Genomic DNA, 25195 nt, shown 5'->3' with positions numbered 1-25195 from the left:
GGTCGCGGCCAGAAAAAAAAAAAGAAGAAGAAGAAGGAGGAGGAAGGGCCGGGCGTGTTCGATCAATATGCACGTGCAATTGTGCAGAGATCATCAGACAGCGGTCCAATCAACTCCTACATATATAGTCGCCCTTGTCAGCCATTCGTTGGAATTCATTCATTCATCATATTAGTCATATATAGATAGGGATCAGAGTAGAACAGCCGATCGATCGCGCGCCAGGAGGGAGCTAGGACAAGAGAATCGAAGACAGCTAGCGAATCGAGATCTTCCAACTAACCAAGAGGCAACGTACAATAATGGAGGAGGAGGGGCAGTCGTCGGCGCCGTTGCTGGAGGAGAAGCAGCCGCAGACCGCCGGGTGCCCCGGGTGCGCCGTGGACAGGAGGAAGGCGGCCAACCCGGGCATCCCCTACGGCAGCTTCATCTACGTCTGGATCGTCACCCTCTGCACAGGTACCATCCTCCGATCCATCATATCGAAATTAATTATCGCCTGCTTCCTAATAATATAAGTTGCCAATTACTCCTACTAGTACTAATAATAAGCTGCTGTTACGGCTGCTAGCACGTATCGATTTTGGGTGTTGCTCGTTCTCATTCCAATTCCAACCTACGCGCCAAATCATGCATCATACGTGTGGTGTGCTTGATTAGCTAGCCTTCATGTACACCCCATCTTATTAAATTAACAAAGTCAACGTGCATGTGGCTGCTACCTATCTTCTAATTAATATAATATTGTGTTTTTCTTTAGCTGATGATGATGTGGAGTTGCCATCTCGATCAATAATATGCTGCATGCTGTCACCACTGCATTATTCCTTCTCTTTTCTTTTTGACAAAAGACGCACACGTACTTAAAAAAAAGGAAAAAGTCCGGTTTACACCCTCCAACTATCGAAAAAATCTGATTTTCAATTTTTAACTATAAAACCGGACAACATAGGTCATCCAACTATCAAAACCGGGCAAATTTGACCATTGGGTGGTTTTGAAGGTGGTTTTGTAGTTGAAGGTTGAAAATCGAACTATTGCGATAGTTCGAGGATGAAAATTGGATTTTTTTCCAAAAAAAAAGGAATAACGAGAGGCGCTGCTGTTGATGAAGAAGACATGGAAAAATAGAAAATCAGGTTCAACATGAAATGGGGCCAGAATCCTATTTAATTATATAGGCCTAGCCCATAGAAGAATCAGGTTCATAGAAGAAATTAATGAATAGGCTTGCTCAACCGTGTTAGCAGGCTGGGCTTTGGGCCTGTTTCCCATCCGATCCATTTGGTCTGGCGGCCCGGTTTACGCGACTCCCTCTGCCGCGAACCTTTCTTCTCCGAGACTCGAGAGGCTGCAGCCATCCACCCATCCACCTCCCACACTCTTCCGTGTACCCGTGAAGGTCGAGAACTCGAGATGCAACGCATGGCGATGCGCCGCTGCCAATGCCGTGATTGGATTGGATCCCGTTCCGTTTGGCGCCACCCCCGATGTGGACTGACGACGAGGTCGTGTTGCCTTCGTCTTCCTCGTCCTGTTGGCCCGCGGACGCCTCAAACATTGCAACACGCCCCTCGCATTGGCCAATAATTGCCCCCACCATTAGGGCAGAGCGAAAGGAAGCATCTTTGGCGATTCCCGTGGCCGACGGGACCGGCCGATTTTATTGGCCATCTGCCACCGCTGGAAGGATTGGTTTTTGCCTTCCTTGATTCGATTCTCCTGGCCGAGAGGAGAGGAGGAGGCATTGATTGCGCGCCCCCTGCTCCCATCTCTGCCTTCGGGCCTCCATCCAATTGCTGTTCTGAGCATTGAGGGGGGCGAGCAAGGAACTCGCTGCCCGGCCGGCCGGCGATGGGGGAGGAGGGCACTTGGCCGTTGCTCAAGGAGTACCACTACCACCCGGGGTGCCCCGGCTGCGCTTACGACCGGAGGAAGGACCTCCTCAGGGGAATGCCGTACAAGGAGTTCCTCTATGTCTGGATGGTTTCTCTCACGGCCGGTACACACTTCTCTTCCTTACACCGCCCTCTTTTCCAGCTCCTCCTCCTGTCGGGTGACTTTTCTCTTGAGCTCGTAACTTTGGATAATTTGAATGACCACATGTTACAATAGCAGAATAGCTATAGCAGGTCCTAACTTGAGGTTGGCAGGACAGAAAATCTTTGTGCTTGTTGTTGGTAGGTCAATGGTCCAGTATGCTAACTACAACTTTTATTCATTGGGGGATTACTGTACGGGGAAAATGTGGATACCATATAATTCTCTGCTACTGTGTCATAGCAGCTAAAGTTCAATCCTTGACAAAACTTTTCCTGCTGTAGCGATGTAGGTACTGCTGATTTTCTTCATAATTTTAGGTTGTTTTGCACTTGCAGTCATTGCGGTGTCTCCCTACCTCTACTATATAACACCTCCCTCACTTTCTGAAGATGTACTGACAGAGATACCATGCACCTCCCGTTGGATTTTTATTTGTGAGAAGTTGCAACATCACTCCAATTAGGCGGCATATATAGGACATAAGAGTTAAAACTTTTATACTTATGAGACTTGTTCATCATATTACAACTCCAATTATGCTTTTTTATTTAAGGTTGATTTTTCTGAGTGCACGACCACTTTTCTCAAGTCTTATTAAGCAGTTCCTCAGTTTCTATTATTGAACTAACATGATAGATGTCAGCATCTGCACTTTTTGACCTACAGAACATAACTGGGGTTTTTTCCTGTATTGCTAATATTTACTGTTTCTAATTTTCTTCTCTCCTTTTCAGCTTTACCAATATCATCATTGTTCCCCTTCTTGTATTTTATGGTATGTACACAATTTCGTACTCTTTTCTCTGGCTACTCAGGGTTTTGTGTTATATGACCAATATGTAGCTCGTACGTCAATTATGTTTTTGGATACCTTGACTGCCTATAGTTCTTTTTCATCTATACCATGCATCTGTTAAGTTGCTTCATCTGACAAAGGTTCATATTGTTTCTTGTACTACACAGATAAGAGACTTGAATGTTGCTAAAAGAACAGAAGATATCGGCTTCTATGCCGGTTTTGTAGGTTAGTTTTTTATGAATTTCTCCCTCATATTATGCTTAGCTTTTCAGTATTCATAAGTAGTGAAAAATTTGTGATTGATCAGTTACATGCTCCGGATTTCTTCAGGTGCTTCATTTATGTTTGGTAGATGCTTGACTTCAACAGCTTGGGGAATAGCGGCAGACCGTATTGGGAGGAAACCAGTTGTCATGTTTGGCATTTTCTCCGTGTTAGTAACATTTCGCCTCCATTTATATGAAGGAGTAGTGATTCAGCGTGGAAATGAAACTCAAACTTAGTTCTTATAAATTTCTCAGGGTTGTGTTCAATACTTTGTTTGGGCTAAGTGTCAACTATTGGATGGCAATTGCTACTCGATTTTTGCTGGGTGCTTTAAATGGTCTACTTGGACCAATTAAGGTATGGTGAATTTGCAAGCCCTTTTTATGTTACAATGTGATGCAGTCAATAGCATCTTGCTTGAATTTTACAGGCTTATGCCATTGAAGTTTGCCGACCAGAACATGAATCCCTAGCATTATCACTTGTAAGATACAAATTTCATGCTGATGTATTACTAATATTTCATATTCCAATGATTTTGATACTGGAACTCACCTTCATATAATTTTAGGTCAGCACAGCATGGGGAATAGGTCTCATCATTGGTCCCGCTCTAGGAGGCTACCTTGCACTGGTACAGCATCAGAGGCAATTTAGCAATGTTAAAGCATATCTAATTGTCAATGCTAACCTGGTTACCTTTATGGCAGCCTGCAGAAAATTTTCCAAATATCTTTTCACCTGACTCGTTCTTTGGAAGGTATCTCTTTTCAACATAGCACAAAACATAGTCTCGAATAATCATTTTAGTGAATACTTACTTTCGGCCTAAACTTGTCAGGTTTCCATATTTCTTACCATGCTTATGCACATCAGTCTTTGCTGTTGTTGTTCTCATAAGCTGCATATGGATGCCGGTATGTGAGATTCCTCTGAATTCATTTCACATTCACCACCAATTGCACAATTTTGATTATTCCGTACTCACCATAATGCATCTTAAAATATTTTCTAGGAGACTTTGCACAAGCATAAAGTTAGTGAAAATGAAAACCAGAGCATTGAAGCTTTGGAGGCTCATCTGATTGATCCAAAAGAAAAGGTTGAAGAAAGTGGAAGTTTGGGTACCAAGAAGAAGAGCTTATTCAAGAATCGGCCATTGATGTCATCAATAATTATCTATTGCATCTTCTCCTTCCATGACATGGCTTACACAGAGGTATTTGTTTATTACCACTTGTGGGATGTTTATTTATGATTTTAGGAAAAACTATGCATGTTATGAACGTACCTAGTACCAATATATAACTTTTGTATTTCCATGTTTATTTGAAAATGATCTAGATATATGATGTGTAGTTGCTTTTACCTAGAGGACATAGTCTTTTTTCCTTGAATACTCTAGAGAACTTTTCAGCATGTCATAGAGCACTAACCAAAACTAATTCCAGGTGTTCTCTCTATGGGCTGAAAGTGACAAGAAGTATGGTGGACTCAGTTTATCGTCCGAGGATGTAGGTCAAGTCCTGGCAGTTACAGGTGAATTTTTCTCATTATTGTTAGTGTTATTAACTTGGAAAAACCCCATTGTAGTCTAAAGTGGTTCATGCACTACGAAATATTAATTAGATGATGGTAAGTACCAAATTTTTTGATGGAAGGTAAGTACCCAATTAGAACCTGTCATATGGATGTAGAAAAAAAAAGATTACTCAATCATTTCACTCACGCCGTACAGAATCTGCAAATCCTCTCTTCCATCTGGTTGCATGATTGTGGTTCTCAATATTTTGTAACCAACTTTTTGTTATTTGTGGTACCGCCATTTACATTATTTTACCTCTTCCATTTCAGGTGCCAGTCTTCTTGTATATCAACTGTTCCTGTACCCTCGTATCAATAAAGTTATTGGGCCTATAAATTCTTCTCGAATTGCAGCAGTTAGTAAAAGCTTATGTTATTTAGTTCATGCAGTTTTTTTTCTCTTCTTTCTGCACATATGAACTATTTTACTCAATCTTGCAGATCCTGTGCATACCTATCCTCTTTGCCTACCCTTATATGACATACCTTTCAGAACCTGGATTATCAATCGTTCTCAATATTGCATCGGTGATAAAAAATAATCTTTCTGTGAGTATCTCTGCATCCCATGATATGACCATTTATTTGATCTTTTGGGACCAAATAACTACATGAATAGCAGTTTTGATACATTTACAAAGTCTTCAGTAATCTGCTCAGAAAATGGAAAAGAAAAATTAAAAGAAAATAGTTCCTAGTGATGGTTGGCAATATCAAACATATGAATCTTGTATATTTACCCACCACTTAGCAGTCTGTGCCCTTTTTCTATTGAATATTTAGATTGTACGTATTATTTATTTTTCTGTTATAATTTATTTCATTTCAATGACATACTATATCAGGTTACCATCATTACAGGCACTTTCATCCTTCAAAACAATGCCGTGGTATGCACACATGTGTTCAGCTCAATTTTTATATTATTAAGGATCTGCTCCTAATCTGTAACTGACCGATTACAATACTTGCTAACAGCCTCAGGATCAAAGAGGAGCTGCAAATGGATTGTCTATGACAGGAATGTCGTTTTTCAAGGCAGTTGCTCCAGCAGGAGCAGGCATTGTGTGAGTATAATTTGCTCCTTGTACCTTCTTAGAAGAAGTTTCATAAAAAAAACTTCTTAGAAGAAATTTTTTTAGTTCTAAGTTGAAATAAACTTGCAATATGCACCGTTGCCTTCATAGTATATTTAAATGAAATGTTCTTGAAGCTTTAATAATAGGAAGGCTGAGCTATAGTCTACTTTGAATTTTTCTACTGTGCTGCTAAATTTAATTTTCAAGTAGCAAAGCTGAGATATATACTGTATATTGGATCTACTACTGCCCTCCTGGCTACTGCTTGTAAATTTATCTGCAAATGTATCTGCTCCACGCGAAGCATGTACTGCTGCTAATTTTTCCTGGGGTATTTATTCAGGTTCTCGTGGGCACAGAAAAGGCAGCATGGTTTTTTCTTTCCAGGTAAAATTACTTTCCTTTTTGAGGAAATTTCAGATGCCTTTTCTTTTTCTCTTTGGCAGCATATAATTAATTCTTCTAATTCCACCCGTGCAGGTGATCAGATGGTGTTCTTTCTTCTGAATGTGATTGAGTTGCTTGGACTTATCCTCACATTCAAACCCTTTTTGGCTGTGCCTGAGCAATATAATAGAAATTAGAACTCAAATTGTAGAAGCTTAGGGATATTCAAACAGAGTCTTGCACCAGTGAGGTAGAGGGCATAATGCCCATCCACAAGGAGGAACCTGAAAGAGGGAGATTGAGTAGTTGTTGCGTGTAACTGCAAGTGTTGTATGTAATTGCAGCAATGCAGTAGAGGAAATGTATAGTTGGTAAATGGCAGCCAATCGATTTCTTGCTTTTGATTAGGCAGGCATTTTGTGCCGAGTTGCTGCACTGTAAAGTAGAAATAATGTGAGGAACAGGAGCTCGAAATTATTTGTTCGACGTGAAATTCGTAGACATTTCTATCCTAAATACTTGTCTAGTTTTATTTATTCTGCTGATTGGCTCATCCTTCTGCGTCGAGTAAAAAACATGGCATCCTGACGAAAAAGTTGAAGCAAAACTGCGGAGTACATACATTTTTTTTTGTCAGCAAAAATGAATGCCCACGTATTCGGTGGCTCAATGAGGTTGAAATCTTACTGGAGCGGACAAGTTCATTCTTATGCGTCGATCAAAGATCGAACGGCTTAGCATTGCCGTGCGAGGTGCATATATAGAGGAGCAGAGCTTGAGCAGCAGCATGCGTGCCTGCTGGCTGCTGTGGTGGTGACTTTGCAGCTAGCTAGGTGATCGAAGCGATCGTCGAGATGGGCAGCGAGGAAGCGCCGCTGCTGCTGCTGGCGCCGGTGGTGGAGGGTTGCCCCGGCTGCGCCATAGAGCGGCAGAAGGCGAGCAGCAAAGGGAGGATCCCCTACAGGGAGCTCTTCTTCGTCGGCGTCACCTCCTTCGCCTCATGTACGTATATAGCAAGCCTCCATCCATATCAATTACTGTTTGATCTCCATTAATGCTCTTGCATTGCATCTGGCCGGGGCAATGCCTTGCACGAGTGATGTGTTGATGTCCTTGCGCGGCAACAGGGTTCAGTCTTCAGACAATGCATTCAACTCGAGCTCTGGCCTGCACTGTGCCAACTCTGACTGTTGCTGGATTGTGCCTAGTTCGGTCGTCAGGGAATGCTTACATTATGCTCTAGTAGCGTCCGCCGCCGCTGCCTGCTCGCCGGCGATGAGCGTCGTCGGAGACATGCTGCCTGCTTGCCGGTGATGAGCGTCGCCGGAGACATGCTGCCTGGATCAAGTCAAGTGCAAGGTGTCTGGGCCAAACAATTGCAACATGTACGTATTACGGGTGTGTGTGTGTCCCTGCGCGATCGGCACTGCAGTCTCTGCAGGCACAGCGACGGCAGCGTCGCGCTGCTGCCGGCGCCTTCCTCTCCGGAGCCCCGGCCGGCTGGCCTCGGCAAGCACCGCCCTCCACCGCGTAAACGCCATCAAGGAGGACGTGCGGTGGGAGCGAGGAGCAGCAGCAGCAGTACTGGACGCGGCCATGGTGGAGATGCCACTGACGGGAATGCAGATGGCGCTCGAGATGATGATGGACAAAAAGTGCTGCAACAAGCTGCTAGACCATGATCACCATCATATCATCATGGAGATGAGGGATCAGATACGCCTCGCCCTCCTCACGCCCAGCAGCAACAAGCAGCAGACTGCTGCTGCTGATGGTGGTGGTGCTTTTATCTCCAAGCCGCAGATCAGCAGTCTGTGATTGCCAACAAGGAAAACGACGACGTCGCAGCAGCCCGAGCAGCTGGCTCCTCGGCTGTTCCTCTTCTCCCTCTATCAGCTCAGAGACGGCTTGTTGGTCGCCAACAATGCCAATGCCAGTGTCAACATGAAGGTCGCGCCGGCAGCCCAAGAATCCGAAGAAGAAGGGCGGCGGCAACAAGTAGCAGCAGCCACTGCAGACAACCCCTGCCGGTTCCGGTTCCGCCGGCGGCAGCTCTTGGCGGCTGCCAAGTGCGGCTTCTCGCTGGGCCTCGCCGTCCTGCTGGGCCTCCTCTTCAGCAACGACCACGGATTCTGGTCGGGCCTCATCGTCGCCACCACCTTCACCACGGCCCGCGAATCCACCTGGGCTGTGGCCGCTGTCGGGCGTCAACATCATGGGGCGCCGCTACGACGAGGCCGCCATGGCCTTCACGGTCGCCCGCCTCGTGGAGACCTTCATAGGCATCGCCTGCGCCCTTCTGGCTGACATCATCTTCCACCCTGGGGCGAGGCCAAGGGAGCAGCTCGCCCGCTGCATCGCCGCCGCGCTTGCAGCCGCAGCCGCTGATGATCCATCATTGCAATCACAGTCACTGCTCATCAAGAGCCTGCACCAGCAGCTGGCCCTACTCATGAGACATGCAGTAATTTTTTATACTTGAATAATCTTGATTTTTATTTAATTTTCTCATTAATTCGGCAATTGATAATGTCTTTATGCTGCAATTTGTAGACACGATGAAGAGGTTCAGGACAATGAAATCATTTCTTTTTCCCTGCTCCTACTCCTGTAATTTCGCTTCCTACTGTTGATGAAGATTGTAGGCTCTGGTTCACTTCCAACTATTGATGAAGATATGATAGGCAGGGACGGGAATGAACCAAATCGACATTGGTTAGGTATATTACTTCTATGGTTTAAGTTTTTATTAATTTTGCTATACAATTAAACCTAGAATTGACATACAGTATGTACTCTAAATCATGCACTTTGCGTGCTTATATGGGCTGAATTCAATGGTTAGATGAGTCGCCCTAGGCGTGAAAATGCTCCAGCTCCGCCACTGCATGGATCGGACTCGGAGACAAGCAAACGCAATGGCCGCGAGTGTAGGGCGCTGCTGGCTGCTTGCATTGCTGGACCGCTAGCTGACAGTAACGTCTCAGGTCTGCTTGTCTGTACTATGCATGTGTGGGCCTGCAGCCCTGGACGCTGGACCCCAATGCAAATGCAATGCATTTCCAACACTTGATGCATTTGAACCTGATGTATCTTAAGCACTGCGTAAAAGTCCAGGCAACATGAGGAAAACGCAAGATGATGAGCAAAATAGATGACGTCCTGGCAGAACGACAACCGACTGCTCATAAGTTAATATTTAGAGCCGTGCAAACTAAGCTCCTTCAGATTCGTATAGTCAAATTTCGCTCATACTCCATTGCATTAAAGGTTTATTATATACTTCTTCTGTTTCCAAATGTAAGTCGTTTGATTTTTTTAGTCTGAATTTGACCACTCGTCTTATTCAAAAAATTAGTTATGGCTTGCTTTATTAACTAAAGGTCTTTAAGAATAACTTAAATTTGACCATGTTTGCACCAATTTTTTGAATAAGACAAGTAGTCAAACTTGTAATCAAAAGTCAACTGTTGTGATCCGGAGGGAGTAAAAAACAAGTCTTCTTGCTTTGATTTCCTCTTGAAGGGAAGCTTGTGATTGGAGTAAAGTTCAGGCTGTGACTGACTTCGCAGCACTAGCCGTTTGACTTGAGATCACAAAAATAGACTTCATTTAGTATTATAATTAATGGTCAAATTAGGGTGAAAATTTTTTTCACCCACCAACGACTAGAGCAGTATCAAATGTGCTATCAAGGTGAACGGGTCCTCATTACTAAAAGTAAAAGAAAGGAAATGCAGCCTATAATTCTCAGCAAACGCCTCACAAAACTGCATATGGTAACTGCCATGGAAATCCAAATGAATGATAAAAAGAGAATACTATGTTGTTTTCATAGGAATGACACATGGTGGGATATTAGATTTGATTTTATTTGCTCTTCCCTTGGACCAAACTCATGTCTTTATGGGCTGACTAGACCCTTTTGGCCCAACCGGCCCCGCCACCCCGAGCGCACCGACGACCGGACCCCACCTGTTGCCGCCAAGCGGGCCCCTCCGCTTTCCCCCTTCCTCTGTTCCCCTTCCTTCCCAAATCTGTCGCGGTTCCTGTGTCCTCCCCCTCACGCGAGCGGGCGCGCTCGACCACAGCACGTGTGGTCTGCCTCCTCAGCGGGGTTTTCTTCGGTGCCAAGAAGCCTAGGAACATTCCGGAAGGAAGCGGGAGGCCGCAGGATGGACGCCACGCGTTGCGCCTCGGCACGGACGCCGGGGATCCTCTCCGCTCCCGAGCTGCGAGCCCTAGGTGCGCGGCTAAAAAAAACCTCGGCCACACTCCTTTCTGCAACCTAGCTGCCGCCACGCCAGAGAGAGAGAGTAGGAGAAGGAGAGAGAGGGAGAGAGAGAGAGGGAGAGGCAGGAGCGTGGGAGATGTTTTCACTGTGCCTGGCGCGTGTCGCCGCCCGGCGCGGGGTGGGGGCCTGCCGCGGAGGCGCGGGAGCTGAGCAGGGCGCTGCTCCAGCGGGAGGGTCGCGTCCAGATCTAGATCCAGGAGGAGCCGCCCCGCGCGCTCCAGCGCTCCGGGGAGGCGGGGCGGCTCGCGGAGTACCCAATTGGCCTGAGGGGCCTGCTCCGGGGCCTGCTCCGCCGCCGTTACGACACCGGACCGGCACCGCCTCCCTCCTTCTCCGACTCCGCCACCGGCGAGGAGGCCGTCGACGACTCCACCGCCGTCGACGACTCCATTGCCCGCGAGGCGGACGACGACGACGACTCCGCTGTCGCCGACTCCGCTACCCGCAAGGAAGAGGACGACGACTCCGATTGGGAGTTCGATGTTTGGGAGGACTTCCTCAAGTCCCACGGCTCCAGGGTTCATCCTTCGGCTCCCGCGTGGAGTTGATTGGACATCCAGCTCCCGCGTGGAGTCGAGTGGAAGGATGAGCACGACTTCTGGCTTCCCGGCTTCATCAGCCTTAGGGGTAGACCTGGCACACTACACCTGGTGGTAGATATCAAGATCTACAAGGAGGGGGGAGGATGGCGACGAGCATGAGGAGGGGGAGGAGGATGGCGAGGAGTGCGACTTCCCACGTTGGATGTTCTCCTGGATGACAAGGAGCGCTATCTGTACTTCCTACCGGACATGTTCGAGCTGGAGGAGGCCGAGGCGAGTGCCATCAAAGATGGCGTCTTCCTTATCACCATTCCCATGGTAGTTGAGTAAGAGGAGGTAGAATCCACATCGCCCGATCAATACAAGTTTGGTGTCGTCCTAGTTAGTATGAGTCACTGTTTAAAATAGCGGGATAAAACATTTAGCGGTTGGTATTTGTAGAGGCTAGGAAAAGCTATAGCGGGCTACAGTTTAGCTAACCCATATAGTGGGTTTATAAATACCATGTGTTGAAAAATCAGCCCACTAACTTTGACACCTTCTTTTTGTAAATATTATACCCACATTACACCGAAAAAAACCTCACATAGACACTAATATGAGAGACCAACTCTATATGAGAACTCAACTCTTTATTCACCATAACTTATTACAACACAAGACTCTTGTACTCTTTATCTGGCTATCCTACCATGACACTACTACACTACATGACAATCTTATCATCTCCTATTTGACACCTCTTATGCCATGGTGTGGCAACAGGGGAGGGGAGCACCCCTATTTATATGACTCTATGGCTCATATGGTTTTGCCATGTGTCATCTTCTACACATTTTTTACAAAACTAGGTGTATGCCCGTGCGTTGCTACGGGAGTTAAAAAATTCATACTCCTAATACTACTATTTATATAGAATACAATGTTCCAAGCTTGCATAAATCATTTGATAAATATGTAATCCAATATCGACATAACATTGTGGAGAGCAGTTAGGATTTCACCATGATAAACTTACACGATCAGTATTTTCAACATGGCATGCCCCAACTTGCACAGTTTTATCTCAATCTGTAAATATTTAATCAAATCTCGTGTATCCATAAATCATAACAACCAAATGTATAATAAACAGTAATACAGTATACATCCTTCGAGAGTGCACATAGTCTACATGGGGCAGCTTAAGCAACTCCATCTCAATAGCGTTTATAAGATATATAACCCCTGGCAAGACAAAATAGCACATGACTGGAAGTCGTACTGTGCAAAAAGCCATACTGGAAGCAAAAAGCACGCTGAATTCTGAAGCTACGAACTGCTCTCTTAGATAACGAAAGCCTTATTGTCTAGCCTTACAACAATCAATTGGACCAGGAACAATGTGACCTAAATTGAAAAATAGCTGCTCAGATACACCATGGAGGAGTACAAATAGCACCTAAAGAAATAGAAATACTGAACTTTCAGCTTACAGAAAAGAATGCATGGCATTTATGCTACGCTAATTTTTTAGTTAGCGGAAACGTTTCGGAGAGCTAGAAAATCACTTGAAAATCACTACCAAACTAAAATATAGAAGGCTGCATTTCACACCTAAAAATATTTTATTCATATCATTGCAACTTCATGCATGAGTCTCCTGGCCAAAGGGAATGAATACATGGGAATTTGGGAAGAGTGAATCACTTATCCAGATTGCATCCACTATTAAATGTTGTGGAAGCAAAGCTCAGTTTTTATAAACGCCATGCAAGCTCTGTGCTGCTACCGAGCTGCCACTGCATCGTAACAGGGAAGCTGCAGCTGTGTGAGAACTGAGAAGGCGACAATCAGACCTGCACAACCATCCAAGAACAGTTGCTATTTCTTCTCAAGATAGTAATCAATCAAATAGAGAGAAAGATTTGTAAAAACCAGAACATAATTGGAAATGCAAGCGAGATGCAACCCATACACCTGATCTTTCAGTTCATGCACTGAATGATTCTGCATATGCGTAGGCATCAAGCAGACTACATATATGGTGAATTTATATCAAGATCCACTTTAAATAAAAAGACGACAAGAGATGATGGTCTGATACCTGCAGCAAACAGGAGAGCTTTCTGATCATAGTCATTAAGATCATTAAAAAGTATTCCCCAATCTCACGCTGTTCACCATGAATCCATGATGCTGCAACCAAACATTAATAATCATCTCCATTACTTGTTCTCGGGGCCAGATAAGCATGATAGCTATATATTGCGAAATACTGAATCAGAATACCAACATAATAGCACTTTTTCAGATGTCTGGATCAATTCAAACATGAGATTTGCCATGCATCAGTGACAACATCAAAATTGCCAGTTCAAATTATTACAATTGTCAGTAACATAAAATGAACAGCTCAACAAACAAACCTTGATATAAAAGTAGTCACCTTATCATTTTCTCTTTACTCTAGGAAAAAAGATAGGATCGAATTTATCACATGTTTGTTTCTACAAGGAAATGTCTAAATAAATCTACAAGGAAGTCTTTATAAGTTCAGTTGTCACATATAATTATATTAATCCAGGTATGAAAACAATTCAACTTTGTAAAAACTTCTACAAAATTCAACTCTAGTGGTAAAAGTTTTTATAGCACGACGATGATCTTAGCTACATGCTATTTTAAGGCTAACTGAGACTCGAACAAAATTAAGTAACTGAGACTCGAACAAAATTAAGTAACTGAGACTCGAACAAAATTAAGTAATTGATGAAATGTCACATATTTATGCAACTGCCTTGTGGAGACATAGAAGACAATAGCCATTGCTAAAATGAGCTTCTAAAAATTTGAGATGAATAAAATAATACAATATGTTTGATATGTACAGAATAATACCAAGAGCTCCAGGTATGATGCAAAGTATTGTCAATATCTTGCATGTGCACCACCAAAAGCTTCTTGCCAAGTATCTATCTTGATGGTGTTACGAAGTATGTCTCTCTCAGCAACATGAAGATGGAAATGTCCCCACAACTTTTTGGGCAGGACAAAACACACGACGGTTTGCTGCAAAATTGTTTGTCAATTGGGTAATATCAGAACTAACATAGCAGAAGCAAATATTGTACATGCCAGCAACACCATGGAGAAAGATAACTGAGAATGAGATTGCCAAAGAGATACTTGTGTTTCAATAAGGTCTAGAATATTTGAGGTTCTACAGTAATGTATTACTATAGTATAAAAAATAATCTTCAATAGCCGAAGAGATGTAAATCTAAGCTACATCATGCCGACTAAGCTAGCAGACTTCCTGCCTTGAGCAGCTAGCATATTTCAACTCTGCTATCTCTGCTCGTGATCTAATCATGTTCCGGAACAAAATCTTTTTAGAAGAGAAACATTCTAAGAAAATAGAAATTTCAATTGTGTCCAAGTAGCACCTGCATTATTAACTACTTACTATGTACTGAAGGCACCCAGATGCAGCATGTGCAATTATGTAGTCAATGTTTTCCTAAACGGTAAACACTAAACGAACGGCGACGCTCTGTTTAGCGTTTAGGCTGTTTAAACGCCGTTTAAACGGGTTTAAACGGGCTAAACGGTATGGTACTGTAGCACAGTTTTGCATGTATAAAAAGGAAAAAGGAGTCCACAACCATCAACTATCTGGCCCATATACAAGCCCACATGACCCCCTTTCTTCTCTTATCTGCTCTGTTCACGACCCCCTATCCAGCCTACAACACCTCTTCACGGTAAAAAAAAGAAAGAACATTATCTCTTCACCCGAATCGTGCTCTTCTCGTCTCCCTCTCCTCTCCCAACGCCATGGCTCCACCTTCCACCTAGAGCTCCGCTCAGATCTAGCCCCACCCTGGTGCCCCGGAACTCCAGAGGCAACATGCAGGGGGGCAGCAGGCCTGCGCGGCGGCGGCGAATCAAGAGGTTCCCTCCTCCCCTGATCTCTGCTCCTCGATGGCTTGCGCGGCAGTGTCCTACCCCTCTCTTCTCGTCTCCCCGCTGCTCCTCCAATCCTCCCCGGCTCTCTGCTCCCCGCCCAATCTCCCCCCTACTCCCCTTCAATCTTCGCATTTCAGTTGTCATGTCTTCTCTCTATCGCCCAAACGGGATGGTACACGGGCTGAACGCCACTCAATCCGTCCAGGAACCGTCCCCGTTGAGGCCGTTTTTGCCGTTTTTCCCCGATTTTGACCGATTAAACGGGTCAACCGTTTAGGAGACCGATTAGGCCCTAAACTGTGCGGTTAGGGTGCGTTTAGTGTTTAAACCGGTCTAAACGGCCGTTTAGAACCGTTTAGGATAACATTGTATGTAGTATGTACTGAAGCACGACAGGAGTAAATAGTTCATGGTCATGAAAAAAAAATGAAATTAATCAAAGTCCAGATGGAGGAAGGATACCTGCAAATGGGACCACCATGGCACAACCATCAGTTGGCCAAATTAGCTGCCATTCAGTTCCTAGCACTGATTTTTCCAATCACGACATCTGTTCATTTTGTTCAAGGAAATAGAACAATCTGACCCAATTTTAGTGTATATAGGTCCTCTATCCATATGAAGAATGATCATCATGCTCCTATTGCAGGGGCAGGAAAAGGGATATCTAAAATAGTGAAGAACATGTATTAGCTGTCAGTTGATGAAGAAATAGTCTGTTGTTTACACAATGGTAAAGGACCGTAAGGAAGCAACCTGGGTAATCTGGACCAAATTCCACCCAAATGTGACAATGGAACAAAAGCACACTTAGAAAAGAAGAGAGCCACGGAAGCGGCTGCAAAGTGAAGCAACCATTGGGCTTCCAGCCAGAGCCAGCAATTTTCATAAAAATATATTTTTATTCACGTCACCACGAGAGATCGGAAAGGGAAAACTATTCACATGGTCATTCAATGTGAATTGGATTATAAATTGCGGATTGGTCGAATGGAATGAACGAAGATTGCAAGTGATTACCTCAAGGCCTGCACGGAGCCGAACTTGCTTGCGGAGAAATCCAAATGCTGCAACCGGGGGAATGGATGCGGCTGTTGTCGTTGTTGGCGGAACGCGACCAGTGTTGCTGCCGCAGGGAGGAGAAGCCACCGCGCCTGTCGTTCCGCCTGGCGGCGCGAGGGCACAATGTGTCGACGGTGCAGCACCGGAAAGCCGGTGATCCGCACTCGTCGGAGAGGCCGGAGTCGGACGCGGCGAGCGGCGTCCGCTGGGCGAGAGCGAGGAGCCGAGGAAGCGATTGGCGAGCGGATGTGAGGGCGAGCGCTGCGGCGGCGCGAGGCGGCGAGGGGAAGGGCGGGGCGCGGGGGTTGGCGATTGCGAGGGCGGGCGCGGACTGCGGCGGCGGCGGCGGCGCCGTGCGGGGGGCGCGGCGTGCGGGCGAGATTGGATCGGAGGAGGACAGGGATCGGAAGCGGACTGCGGCGGCGGCTGCGGCGTGTGGGGAGCGCGTCGGGCGGGCGAGATCGGATCGGAGGAGGACAGGATCGGACGCGGACTGCAGCGGCGTGCGGGGGGCGCTGCTGTGGGAGAGCTGGCGTGCGGGAGGAGGAGCGGGCGGGCGAGATTAGCGGGCAGAATGCAGGGAGCGGGCGAGATTGAATCGGAGGACAGGGATGGCAGGTGAGTTCACAACCGTTGTAGGCTTAACTAAAGTTGGGGAGGTAAGGATGTACACTAAAAAAACGTCACCCTTAGCCCCCTTTCTAGTAGTAGAGAAGAGATATATAACTCTAGAATTTTCCTTGTACTTATCTAATCATACAAATATCTAATTTCTAGAGTATTCCATATTTCACCATAAAGCATGGTAATAATAATTCATACATATATACTCTCTAATCTTCTAGAACCTTCTCACAATTATGAATTTCTACTTCAACACCATGCATAAATCTATGAGCAATTTTGCATATAAACATGAAATCAAGAAAATTTTATGTACTGAAATACGTCTTGGACTTCAATCCCTCGTCACATCATTGACAAAATACTAAATTTTGTAAATGACGAAGTTCAATACTAAATTAACAATAAATAAAGACTAATTCATATAGTTTAGCTGGCTAAATAACTCTTAGTTTAGCGGCTATAGCGGGATATAGTTGTCTATTAGCGGATTTAGCGTTTTAGAGCTAAGAGATGGAGATCCTAGCTTTCTTCTCTCTCAAAAGCTATAGCAGGCTATAGCGGTGGCTATAGCCGTCTATTTAAAACTTTGGTATGAGTAAATGTCAGACGGAAGATTTTGGTGGCATGTGTTATCAATCTTTGTTTTGATGTAAGGCTGCAAAAGCCCGATCTATCTATCAATGAATTGAATGGAAATCAGTTTGGATGCTGTCTTTGAATCGTTCCTTATTTGTTCAATTCAAATCTTGAGTTGATTGCAAATCTTGAGCTGAGGAAAACGAGTTCTTCCCCTTCCTCTGATCTACCTCGGCGGGCCCAAGCAGCAGAGGCACTGGCGGGAGACGCCGCGCACACGTACAAAAGCTGACTGCTGATGCAAAGAAATCGTTTACTGCATACTGGGTTGCTCGAAAATCTTTGCAGCCATAGCAAAATCGCCTCCCAATGCGTTTAATTTGTCTGAATTATACAGGTTGATGGATGCAAAAGGTACTGCTGCTGGAGGTCTAACAGGTACGTACCTCAATGCTTCTACCCCTGTTGTTGTTTATTTGTTACTAGCAAAGTTCACTCTATCCATGAAACCTAGCTTCATCATTAGTAGTCCCTTTTATTTGGTGTCAGTAAATACTGAGGATGGTTGTTGTTTATTTATATTTTTGAGATGCAACATCCTGAGTCTTTAATATAATAAATCAATAATACAGGGCCACCTTCCTGTGTGTGGTCACATGTCCTCGCAGTTTCTGTCTTTTGACGCATGGTGTTTTCTGCTTGGTTCGCATTATTTCCCTTAATCTGAATCTAGGTATATGCACTACTGATGCTCATTTTACACGGTTGTCTGCAAGTGTCCATGCATGTAGGATTTGGTGAGCCTTAAATAATTGAGAAACCGTGTAATATCATGCTTGCTTTGGAGAATTAGTTTTAAGTATTGCGCACTATAGGGGCATTCGACACTTTATACATTGTATTTGGTTTCATGCTGTCACCTCCCAAATAATTGAGAAACCGTGTAATATCCTGCTTGCTTTGGAGAATTGGTTTTAAGTCTTGCGCACTATAGGGTATGCTTCATACATCGTGTTTGGTTTCATGCTGTCACCATTATCATAGTTATGGTTTCTGTTGTTCGCCTTTCTATTATTTGTCACTTGTACATTCATTCATCTTTGTTCCTCTAACATGTACCCATTCTTATTCATAGTGTTCTCATCTTCATTATTTCAGCACATATCAAGGGTTCAGCTTTTATGTTGCAATGCCTATTTCAGTTTGTTTAGCTACTACTCCCTCTGTATCTAAATGTTTGACGCGTTTGACTTTTTACTCAACGTTTGACCACTCATCTTATTCAAAAAATTATGTAATTACTATTTATTTTGATGTGGCTTGCTTTAGCATTGAATATATTTAAAGTATATCTTACATTTTCGCATAGTTATCTAAATTTTTTGAATAAGACGAGTGGTCAAATGTTGAGTAAAAAGTCAACGGCGTCAGACATAAAAACACGGAGGGAGTACATTTTTATTACTGTTTGGGAGCCACTGCAAGTCTAATTGGCTAGAGTATCCAACAACTTGAACCATTAGTGAAAATACTATGGGAATTCAATTAGTCTGCCTCTTTTTGTAAGTATATATTACTGCTTCGGGCCGCTATAGGTCTAAATGGGTAGAGTATCCAACAATTTTAACCATTACTAAAAATACTATGGGAATTAAATTAGTTCGCCTTCTTTTGTAAGTATATATTTGTCTATCATAAGGACAGTTAAGGATTTCCAAATTCGAAGATCGAGGATGGTCTTATTTTGACAAGCAGCGACATCTGGTGGCCCATTTAGGCTAGCTCTGTTTGGGCTTCAGGTAGCTACCATCGTGCATGGTTTTGCAAAAAATGAAATCTGGGAGCACACTTTTGAGAACTCCTTTCTAAATGCTGTCAGCTTTCTTAGAGAATAGGCTTCTTTTTCAAATGGACTTACAGGTAAGCTTCTAGGATTGATTAGTTGCTTCAGAACTGTGCAGAAGTGTCAAAAGAATGGGCCTTTGTCGCTTTCTATTCCTCAAATTTGGTTCTAGATAGTTGGCTCTATTCTGTAAACAAAATTCCAGGATAGTCTGATAAAGGAATGCCATCAAGCATGTGCCTTTCCATTTGTGATTTATATTCTGGGCTCTAGATTTGCAGCGCACTCTTTGCTTTCAATCTTAGATTCTGCGTTTCTTACTATTCGTCTTCCTATGTCGCAGAATTGTCTACTTCAATAGCCCCGCCATCAACCTCTCATGGTATGCCCATCGACGTAAGTTCTTCGTTAGTCCTCTTTCCCTTATGTTTCCTTCTCTATTATGTCTATGTACCTATCACAATAATGATAGTAATGTTACTGGCGATGCTCTACAGATACCAAATACATGCCTTCGTTGATGATGTTGCAAAACAATACGGTTAGATGTGGCTGAAAGATACATTGATGATTCATCATTCATCATATGAAGACTTGGCTGCTCTAACAATCTTCATAAATTCGAGGCTATAACTTGTGATCAGATCTCGGTCAATGTAACAGACAATGTTACTGGCAATGTATGAGCATATTATTTTTTTCAATAATTTGTACTCTCGAACTTACATTAAACAATGTCTCTTTAACCATTAAGGGTTGGATGTTATGCATCGCTAGCCCCACAGCAGTTGCTGTGGGGCCTGCACTGCAAGCCGTCCTGCTCCGCGCTCTTTAACCCCTTCGCGCGTGTCGACTTCGCCACCAAGAGCTGGATCTGCCCGCTCTGTTTCTATCGGAACCACTTCCCGCCGCACTACGCCGCGATCTTTGTAGCAGAACCGTCCAGATTAAACCAGCTTAAGTGAAGAAACTATAATTTTAATAAATAATCAAGTTACTATGCACTTAAAACGGTGTAATCTGATAGTCTATCGGGTACTTCCCAATTAAACTACTACTCCAGAATCACAATGTGCACTGATAGACTCCTACGAAGACGAGCCGGGAACGACGGTGGCCGCGGCGAGGTCGGCTGGGAGCGCCCAGAAGAAGCAAGAGGCGGCCCTGCATTGCTGCTACTACTACAAGCCGTCCTTGGCAGCCAGCCACCGGGCGGCGCCGGCGCCCGCGGACGACTGCTCCGGCCGCGGGTACTTCTCGTCGTCCGAGGTCGAGTACTCCCTCCGCCGCCTCCGCCCCATCCGCACCTCCGGCGGCGTCGGGGCGGCCTCCGTGGCTCCCGCGGAGAAGCCGCAGCAGCAGCAGCAGCAGGCGGCGGCGGACAAGGCGAGGGGCGCGAGGAAGCCGTCCGCCGCCTCCGCCCGCGGCGGCTGCCGCAGGCCGGCCCGCGCTCTTGGATCACCAACCTTACGTTCACATGCACACTGATGATGTGGACACGACCATCCATGGGACAATGGGACCTGAAAATCCAAGGGACAATGCGGCACGACCATCCATGGGACAATGTGGACCTGAAAGCTGAAAGCCACTTTATTTCTACCTGGCCTGAAAATCCAAGGGAGCTCGCCGGCCGGCCACCTGTCGCTCGCGCCGGGTGCCCTCCCTCCCTCCCTCTTGGCACGCCTACCAAGGGACCTTGAATGAAGTCAATAATATAAAGCGCGGCAGCGGCGCCTCTCACGTTTCCTTCCACGGCTCCATTCCCCTCCTCTGTCTGTCCTGAGTCCTGACGCCAGAGCGCTGAACTGAAATGCAAATGGGGGAGCAGCCGCCGCCGCCGGCGAAGGTGTACTACGACGGCTGTCCCGGCTGCGCCATGGACAGCAAGAAGGACAGCCGCCAGGGCGTTCCCTACAAGGAGCTGCTCTTCGTCGGCGCCACCACCTTCGCCTCGGGTAGGTTCTTTCTGTTCTGTTCCTGTTCATGTGCACGCGTCATCGTCCATGCGACCAACGTATCTGCTGATGCTGCCGTATGCTAGCTGCTACCCCATTTCTTAATCGCTCCATCTCCATGGATGCATGCATGGTCTTATTTTACTGCAACTCTTGTTCGATTAGCAGCTACTGTATATATAGATGCTTTCCTCTGAAACGTTTTATATAATACTACTGATTGATTTAACTAACTGATTTCTCAATACCACTTCTCTTGTCCTTTCTCAGCTCTTCCCATAACATCCTTGTTCCCGTTTCTCTACTTCATGGTAAGCTACCATGCCGCTCTGTTGGCATGCATATTCCTCTCTTCCTCTGAATTAGAGATATGTGTTTTCCTTTTCTGCAAATAATTAAAACTGCTAATTATGTCTAGAACAGATAAGGGATCTGCATGTTGTTCAAAGAGAAGAAGACATTGGATTCTACGCTGGCTTTCTCGGTAAGATTTGTTGCCACAAAGTGTCAAAGTGTGTGTTTTTTTTTGCGGGTACCGCAGTGTTGTTGAGTAACAAAAACCATGCATACTTCTTTAGTGTTTTCGAAAATGATCATATTTTTGAATATCGCATCCTTTTATTTAGGTGCATCATATATGATCGGCAGAGGTCTTGCGTCAGTCTTTTGGGGTATCATAGCTGATCGTATTGGACGAAAGCCTGTAATTGCATTTTCGGTATTTTCAGTGTAAGTACTCGTGCTATATATCTTTTTCACCTGAGAAATGTAACCAATGTACTCCAAAAGTAGAATGGCATTATGTTCCATTTAATGTATGATTGCTAATCCACTTCCAAACCCACATTTATTTCAGCATTGTTTTCAACACATTGTTTGGACTAAGTGTGAAATATTGGGTGGCTATTGCTACAAGGTTTCTTCTTGGTGCCCTCAATGGATTCCTTGCACCTGTAAAGGTACTTTGTTGCATAGAAGTGGCAATTCCTAAAAACAAGGATAGGAAATATGTCATTTTCAGTTTCTGCATGCCCTGATTCCAGCAGAAGTCTAGTAGTCAATATAAAATGTAATTGTTGCTTTCTGCCACAGGCCTACTCTATTGAAGTTTGTCGACCTGAACAGCAAACTTTGGGTATATCAATTGTAGGTTCCAATTCTGCATATAAACCCATAACGCTGCCGCATATGACATAACTATTGCATACCATGAACTGAGTTTTATCCATTCATCAAATTTAGGTCAGCACAGCATGGGGAATGGGAGTTATAATTGGCCCAGCAATTGGGGGCTACCTAGCACAGGTATCTCACAAAAAATTATATCTCTCAACAATTTGGATTATTTTTCACCTTTTATGTCTCTTATTTATTACCAGCCTGTCAAACAATACCCACATCTGTTTCATGAGAAGTCAGTGTTTGGAAGGTATGCCTTTGGACTAAAATTAAATTATTTTAACACTAAGATAGAATGATTTTTTTTTTACTTTTGTCTTCTTGATCCAACACCATGCAGGTTCCCATATTTATTACCATGTCTATTTATCTCATTTTTTGCTACCTTGGTTTTCATAAGCTGTGCATGGCTCCCAGTAAGTACAACCCTACTCTGACTCTGTATGTTCTTTCTAATTTATTTATTTTATTATTATTGTGAAGAGTTTTTCATGTTCTTTATGATTTATTCACACATTATATGTCTTCTTAGACGACCAAAATATTATCCTATCCTACCTTAAAATACACAAAAAATCTGCTAAATAATTTGCACATGTGAGCTTATTCCCACTGTTTTTTATTTACTTGTCATTTTTCATCGAGTAACTAAACAGGAGACCCTACATAAGCACAAAGGCCTTGAGAGAACAGTTGAAATGGTAGAAGGTTCTACAGCTCAAGAAAGCACAGAACCACCTAAAAATAGTTTACTTAAAAACTGGCCTTTGATGTCCTCCATTATCACTTACTGTGTCTTCTCGCTTCATGACACGGCATATGTTGAGGTAACATCTACTCGATCTGTTCTGCTACTTTGAAATACGACTTTTCTGAAATTTATTTGTTGCAATTCGACATCAGATATTTTCTCTATGGACTGTGAGTAATAGATACGGCGGCCTTAGCTTTTCATCTAAAGATGTGGGCCAAGTTCTTACAATTGCAGGTAATTCTGAGTCAATCAACTGCTTTCCCAAAAACTTTAAAGAATCTTAGGCGCCAGTAATTACCTGCAACTGTAAGGATGAATGACGTTTGTGCTTTATGGTTAATAAGCTGTACTAAATGTAATTTTTGGAAAGTCAATAATCATCCTTTGTTGAACTGTAGGCACCAGTCTTCTAGTATATCAACTCTTTGCTTATCGTTGGGTTGACAAAACTTTTGGACCTATTCAGTCAACCCGAATTTCGTCGGTGAGTTGCTAAAATCACAATAATTTTAAAAAAATATTTATAATTCTTAAAAATCGACCTTAAGCATCGCAGGCACTGTCTATACCAGTAATTGCTGCTTATCCCTTCATGACACACCTATCAGGAATAAGACTTGGTGTGCCACTCTACATTGCAGCAATTCTGAAAAGTGTCTTTGCAGTAAGTCGTTTATGACTAATAGTTTTGAGATCCAACCCATTAAATACATCACCAGTTACCACTGTACTATGTAAGAAAATTTGGACAAATGAAGTGCTGGTTATATTAGTTTAAACCTCTGTGTATTCAAGTATCTATTTTTGTGATACTAATGTGAGTATCTTGATCAGATAACTAGAGTTACTGGCACTTCTCTGCTGCAAAACAATGCTGTGGTAGGTGTCCAACTTATGTCAGTTCATGATTTACTAAATGATATCCTGAAAAGAAATTATTATTTAACCGATAACCTGAATTGGGTGCTATTTGTAGCCACAAGAACAAAGGGGTGCTGCAAATGGAATAGCTACAACAGCAATGTCTTTGTCGAAGGCTTTTGCTCCAGCTGGAGCAGGCATTATGTATGTTGCATTCTTGTTATTATTCACATAATGTTATCTCAGTTCTCATCGAAGAATTTTTGCTAATTTAAACTATTATTCCTATTGCACTATACCTAATAAGCATGAAAGCATGGACCGATTTGAACAATTGAAGTATTTTGAAGAAGAGACTCATATTGTTGAAATACCGGTGGCTGCAGATTCTCATGGGCACAGAAGCGCCAACATGCCACTTTCTTTCCAGGTATATACATGCCAACAAGCGCTAGCAGCAATGTCTAATGTAAAGAACAATGTGATAACTTACCCTAGCACCAATATATATATGACCCTAGAGTACAATCACCATAGAGGATGTGGATTGATAAATGTGGTTTCTGATTGATCCTCTTTTTTTTTAAAAAAAACAAAAGTGTTTTTGATTGATCCTCACATGCATTTTGCATGTGTATATGCAGGAGACCAGATGGTGTTTCTGCTACTGAATTTGACAGAGCTCATCGGGCTCATACTGACCTTCAAGCCTTTCCTGGCAGCTCCCCAACAGTACAAATGAAGCAAGCTTGCAATGCATAGAGAAGATTGAAAACACAGTGGTGCGCACATGCAATTTAGTTTGCATGAGTCCGTTGCAAGTGTTCAAGTTGATGCACACTGCACATGGAGGACCTAGTCTGTTCTATAATCGCCTGGGAAACTGGGTTATTGCACTGCACTGTTGAAGTGGTGCTTTGGTTGCTGTCTCGATCTGTTGTCCAGTGTACCATGCATGAGGGAAAGAAGCAGAGCTCCTCAAGAACAAACAAACCATGTACACTAAATTAACCCTTTATATATGATTAGAGTACACTCCTAATTAATTGATTTCAAGTCCGATCCCGGCTAGCAAGCCAAATTGGTAGCAATTAATATGATTGATTATACCGACAATTACAGATCATAGGGCAGCTTTGAAGGGAAGCTAACTCTGGCTTGAGTCATGTTTCTTGCACGCAAGCTCCATCCGCTATATATGGAGTCCGAGGTACTGCAACTATTAAGGAAAGAGTTTATTAGTTCCTCCTTTGAGTGGAACTTCAAAGGAAGAACGATCGATCGAGATACCAGCCTGTGAGACCTGAGTCACTGACTGCTGGAGTTCGGTACGGGACCCCTGCTCCGCCGTGTGTTCTGTTCATTCCATTGTCATCGTCATCCATCATG

At 44.0% G+C, this 25195-nt stretch overlaps 2 protein-coding genes and 1 long non-coding RNA gene across 4 annotated transcripts; 2 read left to right on the top strand and 1 right to left on the bottom strand.

The window, feature by feature from the left end:
* The first annotated feature begins 68 nt into the window (after positions 1 to 68).
* LOC120643476 (protein ZINC INDUCED FACILITATOR-LIKE 1-like) lies at positions 69 to 6675 on the top strand. Of its 2 annotated transcripts, none has more exons than XM_039919846.1 (17): positions 69 to 459; positions 2778 to 2818; positions 3007 to 3067; positions 3173 to 3275; positions 3364 to 3466; positions 3540 to 3593; positions 3681 to 3743; positions 3820 to 3869; positions 3951 to 4026; positions 4125 to 4328; positions 4561 to 4648; positions 4964 to 5049; positions 5135 to 5242; positions 5539 to 5583; positions 5672 to 5760; positions 6116 to 6159; positions 6253 to 6675. In XM_039919846.1, the coding sequence occupies exons 1-17, from the start codon at positions 303 to 305 to the stop codon at positions 6354 to 6356; spliced, it is 1476 nt and encodes a 491-aa protein (XP_039775780.1). In that variant the 5' UTR covers positions 69 to 302; the 3' UTR covers positions 6357 to 6675. The 2 variants fall into 2 exon arrangements, with proteins under 2 accessions (XP_039775780.1, XP_039775781.1); XM_039919847.1 differs by lacking the exon at positions 69 to 459 and adding an exon at positions 1430 to 2002.
* Positions 6676 to 7013: 338 nt separating this feature from the next.
* On the top strand, positions 7014 to 24884 carry LOC120643480 (protein ZINC INDUCED FACILITATOR-LIKE 1-like). Its single transcript, XM_039919857.1, has 17 exons — positions 7014 to 7161; positions 21283 to 21323; positions 21436 to 21496; positions 21639 to 21741; positions 21869 to 21971; positions 22105 to 22158; positions 22255 to 22317; positions 22392 to 22441; positions 22532 to 22607; positions 22848 to 23018; positions 23095 to 23179; positions 23344 to 23429; positions 23502 to 23609; positions 23780 to 23824; positions 23922 to 24010; positions 24193 to 24236; positions 24451 to 24884. The coding sequence occupies exons 1-17, from the start codon at positions 7014 to 7016 to the stop codon at positions 24546 to 24548; spliced, it is 1425 nt and encodes a 474-aa protein (XP_039775791.1). The 3' UTR covers positions 24549 to 24884.
* On the bottom strand, positions 12055 to 16504 carry LOC120643482. Its single transcript, XR_005663020.1, has 5 exons — positions 15967 to 16504; positions 15409 to 15613; positions 13876 to 14046; positions 13082 to 13173; positions 12055 to 12833 (listed from the first exon to the last, which is right to left on the bottom strand). It is a non-coding gene; the product is annotated as an uncharacterized LOC120643482 (long non-coding RNA).
* Positions 24885 to 25195: the final 311 nt, after the last annotated feature.

Source organism: Panicum virgatum, chromosome 8K (assembly GCF_016808335.1).
Source record: "Panicum virgatum strain AP13 chromosome 8K, P.virgatum_v5, whole genome shotgun sequence".
NCBI classification, from domain to species: Eukaryota; Viridiplantae; Streptophyta; class Magnoliopsida; order Poales; family Poaceae; genus Panicum; species Panicum virgatum.
The sequence above is the reverse complement of the archived record's forward strand: the minus strand, read 5'-3'. Positions and strand labels throughout refer to the sequence as shown.